Below are 17,278 nucleotides of genomic sequence, written 5' to 3' on the forward strand. Positions count from 1 at the left end.
TATACAAGCCTGCATGCTAGAAAGATACTGATAGTTATACAGAAACACAGATTTAATGAAACTGCATGAAAATTTCAAGCCATGTAACTTATGTATATGTTCTCCTCTATAGCTGAAACAAGAGTTTGCTGGGGAGCTCATTAAACTCGAAGAGGCTCTGAAACAGGAGAGGGAGCATGTGCAGGAGGAGATGAAGAGGCTCTGCGAGAAGCATGAAGCTGAGCTCTCTGCCCTGAGGTCAGACCTTGAAGGAGAGATGGAGAAGGAGAAGGTGTGCCTTGAAAAAGCACTTCAGGAGGAGAAGGAGAGGTTGAAGTCTCTACAGGCTGCACTGGACAACGATGAGAGTAAGATCATTTCATTCACAAGACTCACATGGGTTGTCAGTAGAATGTCATTTAGATTGGACATTTTTGAAATATAATACATTAAAGTAGTGGTTTTCACAACATGTTTGGTTTTTAGGCCCACAGGTCTTGATAGTGAGGCAGAGACTGGAGGCCCAGTATGATGGTGAGCTACAAAGGGCAAAGAGCTGCATGGCAACAGAAATCAAGGAGCTCACTGCTCTCCTGAAGGAGCAGGGTGAGGAGCGAGTACGCCAAGCCCAACAGAGGTGAGCTATATTGAGTTTTGAGATTTTTAAGTCTTGTAGCTGGAGGTCAGTGTGGTCAATTTGTTAGGGGTTAGACCTTGAGACATTAATCATATTTGTACTACTACATTAAGCAAGATTTTAGTTTTCTAGCTGGTTGTCACATAGTACAATGTATATGTGCATTGTTCTTCATCAGTAGTTAAATAAATTTAGTTGTTATTGCTATTCATGGTGTGTTTTTGAAAATTTGGGTCCTGGGAGACACCAAATTTCTCTTTTGGGCTTAGAGCTGAAAACTTTGGGAACCCCTAAAAACAAAATAAAAATAAAATAATTTAAAAGATCCCCAGGGTCATCCTGAGAATCTTTGAAAATGCTTTGTTTTTAATGATGTGGGGTTTTGTTTGTCTGTTCAGGTTCCACGAGGAAAAAGCAGCGTTGGAGCGGAGTTTGGCCCAGAAATATGAAATATCCCTGGCAGAACTAAAAAGCAAACATCAAACTGAGCTGGAACACGAAAGAGCGACACTTCTGAACAAACACTCCCAAGAGATGGACGCACTCAGTGCCAAACACAAAGCACAACTAGATTCACTCAGTGCCAGTCACAGAGATCAGCTCACAGCTACGGTCGCTGAGCTTAAATCCAAACACAACACGGAGCTTGTTGCCTTGGAAGCAGCCGTCAATTCCAAACGAAAGGCAGACCTTGAAAGTCTGGAGGCTGTCTTTCAGGAGACAAACCAGGCTCAGCTGGAGGCTTTAGAAGCCGAGTTAGCTCACAGACACCAGGAAGAGAGGGATGAGCTGGAAAAGAGGATGCTGGGTAATATGGACACTCTGGAGGCCACATACCTGAAGGAAGTGCAAGTAAGGACACAAAATTCACAGTCTAGCCTTATGTTAGGAGTGTTTGAAATTCTTCAGATGTACACATTGCTGCTGTTGTCAAGGGTTGCACAGTTTATAGGTACGTCTGAATGCCATTGTCATTTAAATCTCAGACGCTGCGTGATGAAATGGTGCAACTTGAAGATAGGCATCGTCAAGACCTGAATCGCCAGAAGTCAGAACACAGGCAGACGATGGAGCGGCATGCAGCAGAACAGCTGTCCGTCAGGGAGGATCTGAGGAAAGAGTTGGCCCAGGTGCACATAGAGAAGTTTAGTGCCATGGCAGCAGAGCTCAGCCACGTTCACAAGGTGAGAAATGAAGACGATTAGTTGCTCTCTGACTAACAACTGGACAACATCGTCAGTCAAACTGTCATTCAATCAGTAAGCTTCTACTGTTGAATTCTATCAAATTATTGTTTTGTTTTCTTTCTTACAGACAGAGCTGGCTGCTCAAAAAGAGGCCTTAGATAATGAACACTGCAGAGCCCTGGAGACCCTTAAGAAGCAGGTACTTGAACAGTCATCCCTGCGTTACTTCATTTGGTTTTCTAATCTCTCAATTCTCCAAACTTTAAGTGTTTTTTTAATAAGGACTCTGCTTATAATGTTAATGAAATCTCAGTGGATGTAACTGCATGGCCTGATAGTTTGAAGTTTAACTGCTGACAAAAAATATAGATAAAAATTAAATATTTTATATTTGATATGCAGTAATGGCAAAACAGCAGTTCACACCGTTTGAAACTACATTTCTGGTGGTGGTCTGCACATGAATGCATCATTCGGTAACACTTTCTATGAAGATCACATCCATAATGTGTTAATGGGGCATTCATAGTGCATTATAATGGACTCATTATTCATTATGACTGCACAAATAAAATGCCTTCTGATGCACCATATCCTGTCATAAAATATTATAGATTTATAGATTTGAAATATCTTATGGTTGTTCTCGATTAGTTATAAACTAGAAGTTGACTAATGGGGCTTATAATATGGCTATCTTTGCTATTACACATCATTCTGTCAGAAACTACATTTCATAAATAAATATGAATGAATGCTTTTGAAAGTGAACCTCAGAGGAAACTTGTTAGCTGTTACAGTATTTAAGTTTGATTACTAGTTCATTTCCTTAATTACCCTTAAGTGATGTTATGACAAAGAACCTCCACTATGTTTTATGATGACTTCTCACTCCTGCTTTCTCCAATTTGTTTAAAATGTCAATGGGATTTGATTTGTTTTGATATCTTGTGTGCTTCCTTAGGTTTTAGAACTAGAGCAACAACACAGCACTGCTCTTCAGGAGCTCTCAAATAGTTGCTCTGCTGAGAAAGAGCAACTCATCGAACAGCACCAACTGCAGCTACAGGTGTGTGTCGTGCCTGAGTGTGTGTGTGAGAGAGATTTTGTCTTTTACAGGGTGAATGAACATCCAGTGCTCTGTCTGGCAAGTTGTTTTTAATGGTTTTCAGTAGAGTTCTTGTCTCTATGGCTCTTACAGCCCATTAGAGAAGGGATTACACAGAGTTATTGTTCATCCTTTATAATGGTGTGTTTGTGTGTGGAGGCACAGAGCATTTATTTGGTTTTTTTCTGAGAGGCACTATGAATGTGAACATTTGATCCACTGGATATTGTGGTATTAAATAAATTCAAATTCCTACTTTGAGACCAGCCAAAACAAAAACACATCTTATACTGGTGAATAAAGCCTGGTGTGCTGGAGAACAGCTGTGTTTTGGCTGGAATGAACAAATCTGTGACATGCATCTGTAGGAGTTGAGGGGTGTCTCTGCACGAGAATTGGAGGCATGTCGCCGGGAGCATGAAGAGGAGTCGTCAAGGCAACGTCAGCACTTCTTAGAGGAGGTGGAGCTCCTCAAAGTCCAATCAGAGGAGAGACTGCAGGACAGGATTAATCAACTGAAGGTAAATAAGGAGTGATGAGGAAAAAGATAACTTTTATTGAGGAATCTTTTAGCCACAGATATTTAATATTTGAATAGCTTTTGTGGTAGCCGGGGTGCCTGCAAATAATCAGTTAATGTTATGTGAAAATATGACAATTTTTCCCATTTTATTTTAAGTTGTGTGTTTATTTGACTCCGCATGCCTGTTTGAAGCATCATTATATAATAGCTGTGGATTATTGAGAGCTGTAGTGTGTTTGTGTGTGTTGTAGCATTGCCCTCTCTAAGCTCCAGCTGCACCAGTTCATTCCTAGGACTAGCTCTTTCTCTTGGACTCTGTCCCACTGGAGCTTTATTCAAACCCAGTTTCTACATAATCCCACCATCATATATGGAGAACTGTTCTTGTCCGTCTGTCTCTCAGTTCTCTGAATCTACTGTGCATGTGTTTGTTGTTGTTGCCATCTGAGCAGTGGCTAAATGGATGGATCTAAGCTTTTTATCCTCTGATGCAGAAGGTTTTAAGGCTGAAGGTACTTTTTTTCAGACATTTGGCATTTGACCATCTGAAATGTGCAAGCCAGCCGTTAGCCATAAGCCAGTGAGACATGGTCAGAGATCTCTTTAGCTGAGGAACAAATAAAACTGCAGCTTTTTAAGATGCCGATCTGCATATTTTAACTGATGCATCAACATCGCTGCTTTCTTTGAAGACGGAGTTTGAAGAGCAGAAGCAGGCGGAGCTTGAGGACCTGAGGCGGAGCTACACAGCTGAACAGGAGGAGAAGGAGCGGAGCTACACAGGCAAAATGAGCCAGCTGACTGCCCAACTGCAGCAGCTAGATGCTGTGGTGGCCCAGGTACTAGACAAACACACACATACATACATAAAATTCCTTCCTACTTCAGTGTATTTGCAGGTTTTACATTATTTTGTTAAAGTGCAAATGGAAAGCTTGAATAAGGGGACTCCTGCAGCTTTACTTTGCTTGAGGCAAAACTGGACAGGCCTGAGAAAAATGCGTTGTATCATGGGTGTGAAACTGAAGGCCAGTAGAAAACAACAACATGCCATGGCAATATTTTCCCCTCTTTTCCTTGTATTAGATTAAATCTTGTCAAAGAGATTATCATATCAGTCAGTCGCCATACTGATCTGTCGTGTGCATGTTTGGCTATTGTGTGTGGTCATGCTTTCCTGGTTTAAGCATGCAGTAGAATAAAATTATTTTAATGAATTATTCTAGGGCTCCATTGGTTAGTCCATTAGTCAGCCATAAGAAAATTACCTGCCAATTATTTTGATGATTGATTGATTGATTAATTGATATTTGCTGATTCCAGTTTCTTAAATGTAAAGAAATGCTGCTTTTCTTTGTCATTTATGGCATTTATGGTACTATTGAAGAATGGTTGGGGACTCAATTTGGGCTCTGGGAATTTTCACTTTTTTTTTTTACATTTTATAGACCAAATGCCTCATTGTGTAGAATAATCAGCAGATAAATCAATAATGAAAATAATCATTAGTTGTTGCCATAGATTATTTGATCAGCAGAGAAAAAACTCTCAACTGTTTTGATAAGCACTTAATCTTTTCAATAATTTTTCAAGAAAAAAATGCCTAAAATTATTTCCTCATGTCAGCTTCTCAGTTGTGGAGTTTTTCTTTTTGCTTTTCTTCATCCTATGTAGTAAATTGAACACGTTTTTGACTGTTGGTCGGACAGTAACATGGTGAACATGTTACTGTTGGCTTCAAGAAATGGTGATATTTTTATGTATTTACTGACATTTTTGTTAACTGAAAGATTAGAAGACAAGTTAATGATCATGGAAATATACAGGTGGCAGAATAATCTAAAAACTTTAATAAAATAATCCTTTATTAATCCCACAACAAGGTAAGTTAAAACAATAACAACCTCTGCGTTCATTTATTTTAAAAAAATATTTATTTATTTTATTTGCTCCAGTGGCAGGACAGGCAGAATATAATCAAAGTTTCATTTTGTTTGTTGATTGTTGTGGAGATGTGAAGTGTGCTGAAACTTTTATGTTAATCATTTACTGTCCCCTTGGTTACTAACAAGATAGTCACTGCACCCACTGAAGCCTAAGTATCTGTTTTCAGTCAAGTTTATTTATAGAACACGTTTGAAAGTTTTGATAAAGATAGAAGATAAAACGTGGGGAAGAACAAATAAAAGCACAGAAGTGACCATTAAATAAATAAATAAAACAAATGAAAATGTGTGGTCAGACAAGTCTTCACGAAGAAGATTAAGAGGTTAAAGAAAAGAGATGAGTCTATAGACAGGTGTTAATCTTACAGGATCCACTTAATAAATAAATGTGCTTTCTGCAGTTCCTTACCCTTCTACTAATTCTGTAAATCCATAATAAATCTTGCTTTGCTTCATCATAATAAATGTTCCTAAAATATGTATACATATGTTTCCATAGCACCTTCCTGGCTTGGTAGTAAGATATTAAAACACACACGCACGCGCGCACACACACACACACACACACACACACACACACACACACACACACACACACACACACACACACACACACACACACACACCCCCATCCATGAGGTTACAAAAGCTTGAGAGAGGTTGGGAGGGTGCTGTTGTCAGGGCAACAGCATTGTTTTGTTGAGGCAGGTGGCTGCTTCAGACGTGTTTGATGCGAGGAGGCGGGAGGGAGAGGGAAAAAGAGAGGGAAGACATAATGAAAGGAAAGGGAGAGAATACAGGGGTCGAGGAACGAAAGGTAAGACTTTGAGGACAACTCTGATAAAGAGACTTCTGAGAGAGTGCAGCAGTGAATCCAGACATCAGCTCGCCTCAATCCCACACTGACTTGGCACTTAACCGCAGTACCTCTGCCAAGGATTCCTGATGATTACAGTCAGTATGTGTGCTTATGTATACTTTAGACTGGATTTTGAGGAGGAAGAATGTGTTTTTTGTCTTACTGCGGATGTATTGAGTGTATTTTGTCCTGGTTGTCATCCCTGGATAAGGCGGATTTCTCTGACAATGAACATCTGGTTTTGATTTCCCTTTGAATACACAACATGCCTTCTGCTTTTGTCATGCTCTTGGCACTGGTAGGGTGCAGTGGCCATGTGATTTTTTTTGTTATTTCTCTGGTAACAGAGACTATCTGATGCATTTTAAACAGAATGAGCTGGCAGTGTGCCAGTCTTTGAGTTGTTCTTTTAATTAATTTTGTTTTCAAATTTCTTGCCACAATTAAGTGCCAATCTGTTGTCTCTCCTCCCTCTGGCAATCAGTTGCTCACATGGGTAGTTTTTTTAAACACGCCATGGCACAGGTTTGAGAGAGGCAGTTAATAGTTTTTTGTTAGCTGTTGGTAGAATTTATCAAGCTATCTCTCTTGTCACTCTTTCCAGCTGCGGGCAGAGGTTGGCTGTCTGCAGGGAGAGTTGAAGGGGAAGCGTGCAGAGATGGAGACTTTGGACACTCTCCTCCAACGAAGGGAACGAGAGAGTCAAGAGGGAGGAAACCTTCTAAAGATGCTCACTGATGACCTACAGACGGTGAAAGAGGAAAGGTAAGTGATGCTCTGTGTGTTTTCTATGCTGTGTGTCATTTATAGTGGTTGTAGCGAGGTGAATTTTATGCTTTGAAATGTGTATATATTTATATTAGATTTATTTGAGAGAAATCAATACATGTCACCTGGTGAAATTTAGGTTTTTCAGTTGAATTTATAATGACTTTATGAGGATATGGGTTATAGCAGTGTAGATTAGTAGAAGTGAGAGGGGCTCTTAATGAATGTTTTCCAATTGAATGTATTGTAATTTGTGCAGATTTGCATACATATGCATGTCTGATGTGTCTTCTTCTTTTCCTCAGACGTAAACTGGACCAGGCCAATGAAAAGCTGAAGAAGGTGCTGATTGAGATGATTCGCTGTACCATTTCAACCGAAGAGCTGATTGGACAAAAGATCACTGCCAGAGCCAAAACATCTGAGCAGACAACCCACCAAAGGAACAGAGATGCACAAGAGTCAGGTTCGTTGGGAGGGATTGTTTTGGCTTAGCCTAGTTCACAGGTTTTATATGGAGGCTAATTAAATGTTTTTTTAGAGATCAAAATCAACAATTTTAATATTTGCATTAATGCAACAATTATTTTTTATTTTTTTTGTAGGTATTTCAGTTGCAGACATGTCTTCAGATGACCTGGAGTTGACCCACCAGCTCTGTGAGAGCCTGCTGGTTTCAGATACTCAGCTCAATCCAGGGGGAGAAGAAGCAGCTCTGAACGCCTGCAGTCGACTCCGTCACACTGTTGACACGCTGCTGGAGCTGCTGAACCAGGCAAACACACAGGTAGACCTACTGATATCTCACCCATTCACACTAAAGCCTTCTTTCAATAAGCTTTTTCTGTTTTATGGTGCTGTTAGCAGTCTTAGTATCATGTGTTTCTCACTTTTTCTGCAGCTGGAGCAGACTCATGATGTCCACCTCTCTCTGGAGGAAAAGTTCTCTCAAGGCAGACAAGACTCCGCCCAGCTCCTTGAGCAGCACAAGCTGCTGTTGGAGCAACTCGATCAGGAGGCGAAGCTGAAGAGTCAACTCCAGCTGGAACTCCACAAGGCTGAGGGTGAGCACTGGGGATATACCCAAATACATTATTGGGAAAAGTGCACTGAATGCTATGGAAACAGATATTTCTTCTGCCAAAGTTGCTTGTTATTATTTGGGGCATAGTGCAACATTAGGAGCACTAATTAGGGTTCTAACCCCGAAGGGGTAGAACCCTTCTAAGATTGTACCGGTTTATTATTATTATTATTATTATTATTATTTTTTGTTGTCTGCCGCTTGAGCTAAAATTCCCGTGAGCTGGAATGAGCCAGAAACCTGAAAATTGGCCCAATGATTGGAAATGATGTGCATCAACTTTTATTAAAATATGAGCCCAGTCGGCCACATGGTGGCGCTGTAATTAAGGCTTAAAAATGACTTTTTGGGGAGGCCACGCCCCTCACACCATAAGTCTGATTGACTTGAAATTTGACACACAGGTCCAGCTCAATGTCCTCTAAAAAAAAGCCTCTAGGACCATGAAGGTCCGTCATACTAGATTTTTTGCTAATTTGCATAATTTGAAAAACAGTAAAATGACATAAACTTTTACAATTTTGACTCCATCAACACCAAATTTGGTACAGAGCTTTGGGGGATGACCAGACACATTTCTATTACAAATGAGCCAGATTGACCAAAAAACACGGCCGCCACGGACCAATGAATCTTCACTGTGGGCGGAGCTTAGAATTGATTGGCCATAACTCCCACACCCTTTGACCTATCATCACCAAACTCGGTGGATAGGTCCACAATGAGACTTGGCAGCTGCCTACCAAAGCATTTTGAGCTCAGCCTATAGGGGGCGCTATAAAGCCACACATCTGTATCCCAAAGACCGTTGGATGGAATTTCACCAAATTTGGTATGCATGCTCTAGGGGTGGCTATTAACTAATATCTTGAGTGCTATGTTGATAGGTGCAAGTGGGCGTGGCCTATACGTCATTAACCGTCCGGAAGGACCTAGGGACATGAAACTTGGTACATGGACTATAAATGACATCCAAATATTGCTCAAAAAAATTGGTCCCAATCGGCCTCATGGGGGCGCTATAACATAGAGTTTAAGTTTGAAAGGCTCTGCCCGCCGCACCGCAAGTGCTATTGACTTGAAATTTTAAACACACGTCCTCCCGATTATCCTCTACAAAAAAGCCTCTTGCACCACGAATGCCGCCCTTACAGAATTTTTGCTAATTTTAATAATGTTAAAAACAGTAAAATGACATAAACTTTTACAGTTTTGACTCCATCGACACCAAATTTGGTACACAGCTTTGGGGGATGACGAGACACATTTCTGTTACAAATGAGCCAGATTGGTCAAAAAACACGGCCGCCACGGACCGATGAATCTTTGCTGTGGGCGGAGCTTAGAATCGATTGGCCATAACTCCCACACCCTTTGACCTATCGTCACCAATATTGGTGGGTAGGTCCACAACGAGACTTGGAAGCACACCCTAAAAAAGATTTTGAGATCGGCACATAGGGGGCGCCGCCGCCATTCCCAGATACTCCCGTTTTTTCCCCAAACCGTTTTCCCATTGAAAATGAATGAGGGAATCTTCAAAGATCACAAAATTTTACCTTTTTTCAAACGGTAAATACCAATTCATACTTTCAGCTAGAAACTCCATTCAAACTGGAAAATGTTCAGCAATTCCTTGACTTTTCACATGTGATTCAACTTTTCAATACCATTCAAACTTTCCAAAATATTCAGTGTTTTCTGAAACTTGGTTATAATGGAAGTGGATGAGAAAATCCTTCAAACTCACTCATCTTCACCCACACTTCACGAACTCATACATTCATGTAGAAACTCCATTCCAACTCTGAAACGTTGACATCGCCGTCGACTTTCAGTGACTGATTCGTATTTTCCATATCTCTTTTAGTTTTTCTACACCAGCTGTTTAAAAATCATGAAATTTTCAGCCATTCTCAGCATTTATAATGGGTGTGTATTGCGTGGAATGTTGCGACTTAGAGTGGGTGATGTCATCGCTAGAGTGCACAGCACCTGTGAAATCATCAAGAAATTTTCTCTTAAACTCGCCGGTGCGGCCACATCGTTCACTCTACATACACAAATTGTACACCAAATTGTAGGAAAAGCCGTTCCGGTCGCAGAGGTGCGACCGCTGAAGAAAACGGATTTAGGGTTTTGGCCGCAGGCGGTCTGAAACGACAACAAGTCCGACCGCCTGCCCCATTCGCTCCCATGTTAAGGGAGAGCCCAAACTTCTGGAAGAAAGCAGACCCTTCCAGTTATGTCCATCGTGGCTCTGGCCTCATTTTTCACACCACAGAAATGAAATTTACACCTTTGCGATCCGCATCCCGTCCTCTCGCTGACGGTGTGCTTTTTGTAGCTGTAGCACTTACGGTTTTTCATTAAACAGTTGGAGTTTGAGAGGAACTTTTGGCTCAGTTTCTGCCTTTTCTCAGTGTATTTAAATATGACTGTGCCATTACCGACCGGCGATTGGCTGAATCGACTCCAGCTGTTCGGCCAATCGTCTGTGTGTCACAGCACAGTCAAATTTGGAAAACAGAGAAGTGGCTTTGAGGTATGGTAAAGAGATGGTCTTCCTGTCTGAACTTTCACTTACCTTCATTTAGGTAAAATCATAATAGTACACTCACATCTGTGTCTTTAGCCTTACAGAATATTTTACAGCCTCCACATTTCTCCCAAAATGATCATGATCGTGGAACTGTGATTGCTTAAACATTAAAATACCTATTGAAACTTTGAAATACACATCAATAGGTACAATTTCAATGTATGTTTTGATGTTCAAATGGAGTCTCTGTGTGAAAGTATACCACAAATGTCATTAGCGTGTAGGCTGGCTGAAAAGCCGATTTCAAGAAATGTGTGACTTGGAAAGATTATGTGTTGCTTGGAGCTTTCGGGGACAGGGTGGGGAACGTCTTGCGCTACGGCGGATGAGGGTCACGCTGGTTGGTGAGGGTCACGGTGGCTGGTTTGGGGCGGAAACAGGTTAGAACCCGCAAATTGCCGCTTGCGGCTATATTTAGGGTTCTAACCCCGAAGGGGTAGAACCCTTCTAAGATTGTACCGGTTTATTATTATTATTATTATTATTATTATTATTTTTTGTTGTCTGCCGCTTGAGCTAAAATTCCCGTGAGCTGGAATGAGCCAGAAACCTGAAACTTGGCCCACTGATTGGAAATGATGTGCATCAACTTTTATTAAAATATGAGCCCAGTCGGCCACATGGTGGCGCTGTAATTAAGGCTTAAAAATGACTTTTTGGGGAGGCCACGCCCCTCACACCATAAGTCTGATTGACTTGAAATTTGACACACAGGTCCAGCTCAATGTCCTCTCCAAAAAAGCCTCTAGGACCATAAAGGTCCGTCATACTAGATTTTTTGCTAATTTGCATAATTTGAAAAACAGTAAAATGACATAAACTTTTACAATTTTGACTCCATCAACACCAAATTTGGTACAGAGCTTTGGGGGATGACGAGGCACATTTCTATTACAAATGAGCCAGATTGATCAAAAAACACGGCCGCCACGGACCAATGAATCTTCGCTGTGGGCGGAGCTTAGAATTGATTGGCCATAACTCCCACACCCTTTGACCTATCATCACCAAACTTGGTGGATAGGTCCACAATGAGACTTGGCAGCTGTCTACCAAAGCATTTTGAGCTCAGCCTATAGGGGGCGCTATAAATGAGCACATCTGTATCTCAAAGACCGTTGGATGGAATTTCACCAAATTTGGTATGCATGCTCTAGGGGTGGCTATTAACTAATATCTTGAGTGCTATGTTGATAGGTGCAAGTGGGCGTGGCCTATTCGTCATTATTAATTTATGACCAGCTGGAAGGACCTAGGGACATGAAACTTGGTACATAGACCATAAATGACATCCAAATATTGCTCAAAAAAATTGGTCCCAATCGGCCTCATGGGGGCGCTATAACATAGAGTTTAAGTTTGAAAGGCTCTGCCCGCCACACCGCAAGTGCTATTGACTTGAAATTTTACACACACGTCCTCCCGATTATCCTCTACAAAAAAGCCTCTTGCACCATGAATGCCGCCCTTACAGAATTTTTGCTAATTTTAATAATGTTAAAAACAGTAAAATGACATAAACTTTTACAGTGTTGACTCCATCAACACCAAATTTGGTACACGGCTTTGGGGGATGACAAGACACATTTCTATTACAAATGAGCCAGATTGGTCAAAAAACACGGCCGCCACGGACCGATGAATCTTCGCTGTGGGCGGAGCTTAGAATTGATTGGCCATAACTCCCACACCCTTTGACCTATCATCACCAATCTTGGTGGGTAGGTCCACAATGAGACTTGGAAGCAGACCCTGAAAAAGATTTTGAGATTGGCACATAGGGGGCGCCACCGCCATTCCCAGATATATCCCGTTTTTCCCCAAACCGTTTTCCCATTGAAAATGAATGAGGGAATCTTCAAAAATCACCTTTTTTCAAACGGTAACTACCGATTCATACTTTCAGCTAGAAACTCCATTCAAACTGGAAAATGTTCAGCAATTCCTTGACTTTTTACATATGATTCAACTTTTCAATACCATTCAAACTTTCCAAAATATTCAGTGTTTTCTGAAACTTGGTTATAATGGAAGTGGATGAGAAAATCCTTCAAACTCACTCATCTTCACCCACGCTTCACCAACTCATACATTCACGTAGAAACTCCATTCCAACTCTGAAACGTTGACATCGCCGTCGACTTTCAGTGACCGATTCTTATTTTCCATATCTCTTTTAGGTTTTCTACACCAGCTGTTTAAAAATCATGAAATTTTCAGCCCTTCTCAGAATTTATAATGGGTGTGTATTGCGTGGAATGTTGCAACTTAGAGTGGGTGATGTCATCGCTAGAGTGCACAGCACCTCTGAAATCATCAAGAAATTTTCTCTTAAACTCGCCGGTGCGGCCGCATCGTTCACTCTACATACACAAATTGTACACCAAATTGTAGGAAAAGCCGTTCCGGTCGCAGAGGTGCGACCGCTGAAGAAAACGGATTTAGGGTTTTGGCCGCAGGCGGTCTGAAACGGCAACAAGTCCGACCACCTGCCCCATTCGCTCCCATGTTAAGCGAGAGCCCAAATTTCTGGAAGAAAGCAGACCGTTCCAGTTATGTCCATCGTGGCTCTGGCCTCATTTTTCACACCACAGAAATAAAATTTACACCTTTGCGATCCGCATCCCGTCCTCTCGCCAACGGTGTGCTTTTTGTAGCCGTAGCACTTACGGTTTTTCATTAAACAGTTGGAGTTTGAGAGGAACTTTTGGCTCAGTTTCTGCCTTTTCTCGGTGTATTTAAATTTGACTGTGCCCTTGCCAACCGGCGATTGGCTGAATCGACTCCAGCCGTTCGGCCAATCGTCTGTGTGTCACAGCACAGAGGTATACTTAACTAAAGACATGCTCTCCCTGTCTGAACTTTCACTTACCTTCATTTAGGTCAAATCATAATAGTACACTCACATCTGTGTCTTTATTTTACAGCCTCTCCCATACACAACCATTATTATCTCCACATTTCTCCCAGAATTATCATGAACTGTGATTGCTTAAACATTAAAATACCTATTGAAACTTTGAAATACACATCAATAGGTACAATTTCAATGTATGTTTTGATGTTCAAATGGAGTCTCTGTGTGAAAGTATACCACAAATGTCATTAGCATGTAGGCTGGCTGAAAAGCCGATTTCAAGAAATGTGTGACTTGGAAAGAGTATGTGTTGCTTGGAGCTTTCGGGGACAGGGTGGGGAACCTCTTGCACTACGGCAGATGAGGGTCACGCTGGGTGGTGAGGGTCACGGTGGCTGGTTTGGGGCGGAACAGGTTAGAACCCGCAAATTGCCGCTTGCGGCTATATTTCTTGTATTTATTGTACTACATTTTACATGTGTATTTGATTTTAATATTATATTAGTTATATACCCACTTCTGAATCTTCCTCTCTAGGGCTGCGACAGTGACATTTTTTTTTTTTCATTTTCAATTATTTTCTTGATTAATCAATTAGTTGTTTGGTCTTCAGAATGTCAGAAGATGCTGAAAAGTCATTCGATGTTTCCCAAAGCCCAAGATTGAATCCTCAAATGTCTTGTTTTGTCCACAACCCAAAGATATTCAGTTAACTGTAATATAGGAGTAAAATATTCACATTTAAGAAGCTGCAATCAATTATCAAATTAATTGGATGATTTAATAATCAGACAATGATTACATCTATGCTCTTTTCCTCCACTTCAATTGATGAATGCTACAAAGTTTGAACTTAACTTGGCTTTTTCTCTGACATGTTAGGTGTTTTGCTCCTTTCAAATAAACTTTTTGACTTTGCATGATGTGTTCAGGGCTTCTTGATGGCTACGTGGCTGAGAAGGCTGTCCTGGAGGAGTCTCTGCAGCAGAAGGAGGTACAGGAGGAGAGACTGGTGGAGGAGCTGGAAGACTTGAAGATGAAACTGCACCAGATGCAGGGCCTCACCGCAGAGCTGGACAACCTCAGACTGAAGCACCAGGAGCTCAGCGAGGAGCACACGCTTCTCCTGCGCCAGAAGGAGCATCTCTCTGCTGATCTGGGCGAGAGAGAGAAAGGTGAGCGGGGGAAAGCACAAAATCATGAAATCATACATCTCTGTCTGCCTGCATTAAATGTTATATGACCTGTTTAGTGAAGCTTGACCACATACTTATATAACGTCTCTGCTCAGATGTGTCTTTTCTCCGTAGGCCATTGGCTCAATTTAGATCCTGGTACAGGTTTGTAGGTCAGAGTGGAGTATGAGTGTGTGTGAGGAGGGGGGGGGGTGAATATGCAGTACATTTGCAGTGCTGTGTGAGGTTGCTGTTTGTAACACTGCCATTGCCAGTAGCTTGTAGCAAAGGCTGTTGGAGTGCTGTGTCATTTTTACCTCTGAAGAGGTATTAAAAAGATGCATTCTGTGCCATTTCAGGAGGAAAGGCACAGTATGTGTAATAGCGGTATATATTTAACTAATATGTCTTGCCTGCTTTTACAATTCATCTGTGTGTATTTATTTACCTTGAAAAAACTGCCCTAACCTTCCACATTTATGTTTCAAGCTCTCCTGGCAGAGACGGAACGTTTGGCCCAAGACAAGTTGGACTTGCAGCGGCAGGCAGAGAAGGACCACAACACTCTGTCCCTGCGCCTCAGGGCCCTGGAGAGAGAACTGGACGAGCAGGAAACAAAGGGTCTGGAGACAGAGCAGCACCACAAGACCCACACAGAAGACCTCAACCAACGCGTCCAAGCACTCGAGAAACAGCTGAAACATGACCGCCAGTTTATCGAGGTAAGGTTTTATTGTAGATATTAAACCATTAATGACTATTAACAACCATATTTGGTATTTTTAATGAATTGGCCTAAAATTATTTTTCTTTTAGATGTGAAAACAAAATTTGCCATGGAAACCGTAAAGTCATGGCAATCCATGGCAAAATCAAAATACCTGACTTCACATATTTAGCATGTCTTAATTGGTAGGCAAAGTTGATTTTCTTTTCTCAAAATCTAAAACAAATTGCAAAAAGTTGACCTTCATTTGACATTCTAACTATAATTTACTCTGGATCAACATTCAATCATTATATTATTGAAACTGAAGTTGTTTTGTACCAGACATTTATGGTTTTTCACATAACACTAGTATACATGATCCTATGATCCTTTGTGACTAATGATAAATTTGTGCTGTGACCTCATTCTTTGACTGATTTGGAAAAAAATCATTTGTGCTTAGCTAAAACAGTACTTTAAGTACTGTGCAGGAAATTGTACAATTCTACTCTGGACATGAGATGGTTAAAATAATCTGAAACTAAAAATGAGTACTTCATAAATCTGCTCTTTCATTTGTCCCATTCATTTGCAGTTGTCCAAATACTTGCAATTTCATTTAAGATTTTTGCATTCTCACTTCACTTTCTTTCTAGTGTTATTTTAGAGCATCACAGATAATTTCTCATGTTGCTGCTTAATGCAGCAGACACAAATTTTCATGTAATTTGATCCTATGCATTATAGGAGCAGGCTGTGGAGCGTGAACATGAGAGAGACGAGTTCCAGCAGGAGATCCGAAGACTGGAGGCCCAGCTCAGACAGACAGCCAGTGTGGATAACAAAGGGCACAGGGTGAGACACTGTCATTTTATAGCAAATATAGACAGTAACATCTACTATTTCTCAACAGGAGAAAATATAAAAATGCTCTTATTTTAGTTAAAGATAGTTTAAGTGTATTGCATTGCAGTATGTGTGCATTTTGGTGTGTTTTTTGAGTGTGTGTAGCTGTACTGACAGAGGTGGAAGTGATGAATGCATTGTTTGTTAACCAATGAGCCTGACCTTTGCCATGTGTTTATCCCTGTGCTGAACGGATTGCTGTAGTTTGAGGACTTGGTTCTGCAGGTATGAAATCTAACTGTAGCACATTTCTCTTAGCTCTTCTGACTCTTCTGCATGGTGTGTATTGTACATCATTATTTCTGTGCAATCATCCATAGATTAATTCTTAGTGCCTGTATGTGCTTCTCATAAGTTCTACATTTTTCCCATTTTATTGTCCATTTGCTGATATTCATTTGCTTCTATTTCGCACTTCATTTGTCTTTCATCTTCATGTCACTGCTCTCTGGAATGGCTTAATTTCAATGTTTCGTACCAATGGCTGCAGACCCAGAATGGCTTATTCTGTCTACAAATCATGTAGTTTTCCTTTTCACAAATCGATTTCTGCTACTTAAAACTCTAGAAGCTTGTTGTAACCAAATGGTGTCCCCTTCCTGTCCCTGCAGGTGGAGAGTCTGCAAGCTATCATCAAAGACAAGACAGAGGATCACACCTCCCTGCTCACAGCCAATCAGCAAGCCCAACGCGACCTTGCAGAACGCAACGAAGAGATTGACAAGCTAGCTGGGCGAATTAGAGAGCTGGAACAAGCACTGCTTAACAATGCTGAGAGTAACAGATCTGTCAGTCAACTGGAACAAGAGCTCCACAGAGCAAAGTTGAGAGAGCAGGAGCTCATACAAGTAAGAAAATGCAGACGTAACAATTCCCTGCATATAAACTTAAATTCACTCTTAATATCAACGTTTCTCATAAATGTGCTTCCTTTTTTC

General features: G+C 41.1%; 1 protein-coding gene across 1 annotated transcript in view; it reads left to right on the plus strand.

Moving 5' to 3' along the window:
• pcnt (pericentrin) overlaps positions 1-17,278 on the plus strand; it is a 49,912-nt gene that overhangs the window by 16,786 nt on the left and 15,848 nt on the right. The window contains exons 24-40 of the mRNA XM_084743316.1: positions 113-347; positions 466-616; positions 1,015-1,468; positions 1,603-1,800; positions 1,931-2,002; positions 2,768-2,872; positions 3,280-3,432; positions 4,127-4,273; positions 6,844-7,004; positions 7,313-7,473; positions 7,613-7,794; positions 7,909-8,071; positions 14,483-14,725; positions 15,215-15,447; positions 16,182-16,289; positions 16,545-16,565; positions 16,952-17,188. Of these exons, the coding sequence (XP_084599442.1) occupies positions 113-347; positions 466-616; positions 1,015-1,468; positions 1,603-1,800; positions 1,931-2,002; positions 2,768-2,872; positions 3,280-3,432; positions 4,127-4,273; positions 6,844-7,004; positions 7,313-7,473; positions 7,613-7,794; positions 7,909-8,071; positions 14,483-14,725; positions 15,215-15,447; positions 16,182-16,289; positions 16,545-16,565; positions 16,952-17,188 (3,024 nt within the window). The remainder of the gene's footprint in view (positions 1-112; positions 348-465; positions 617-1,014; positions 1,469-1,602; positions 1,801-1,930; positions 2,003-2,767; positions 2,873-3,279; positions 3,433-4,126; positions 4,274-6,843; positions 7,005-7,312; positions 7,474-7,612; positions 7,795-7,908; positions 8,072-14,482; positions 14,726-15,214; positions 15,448-16,181; positions 16,290-16,544; positions 16,566-16,951; positions 17,189-17,278) is intronic.

This window comes from Lutjanus erythropterus, chromosome 18, assembly GCF_056507025.1.
Source record: "Lutjanus erythropterus isolate fLutEry1 chromosome 18, fLutEry1.hap2, whole genome shotgun sequence".
Taxonomy (NCBI): domain Eukaryota; kingdom Metazoa; phylum Chordata; class Actinopteri; order Lutjaniformes; family Lutjanidae; genus Lutjanus; species Lutjanus erythropterus.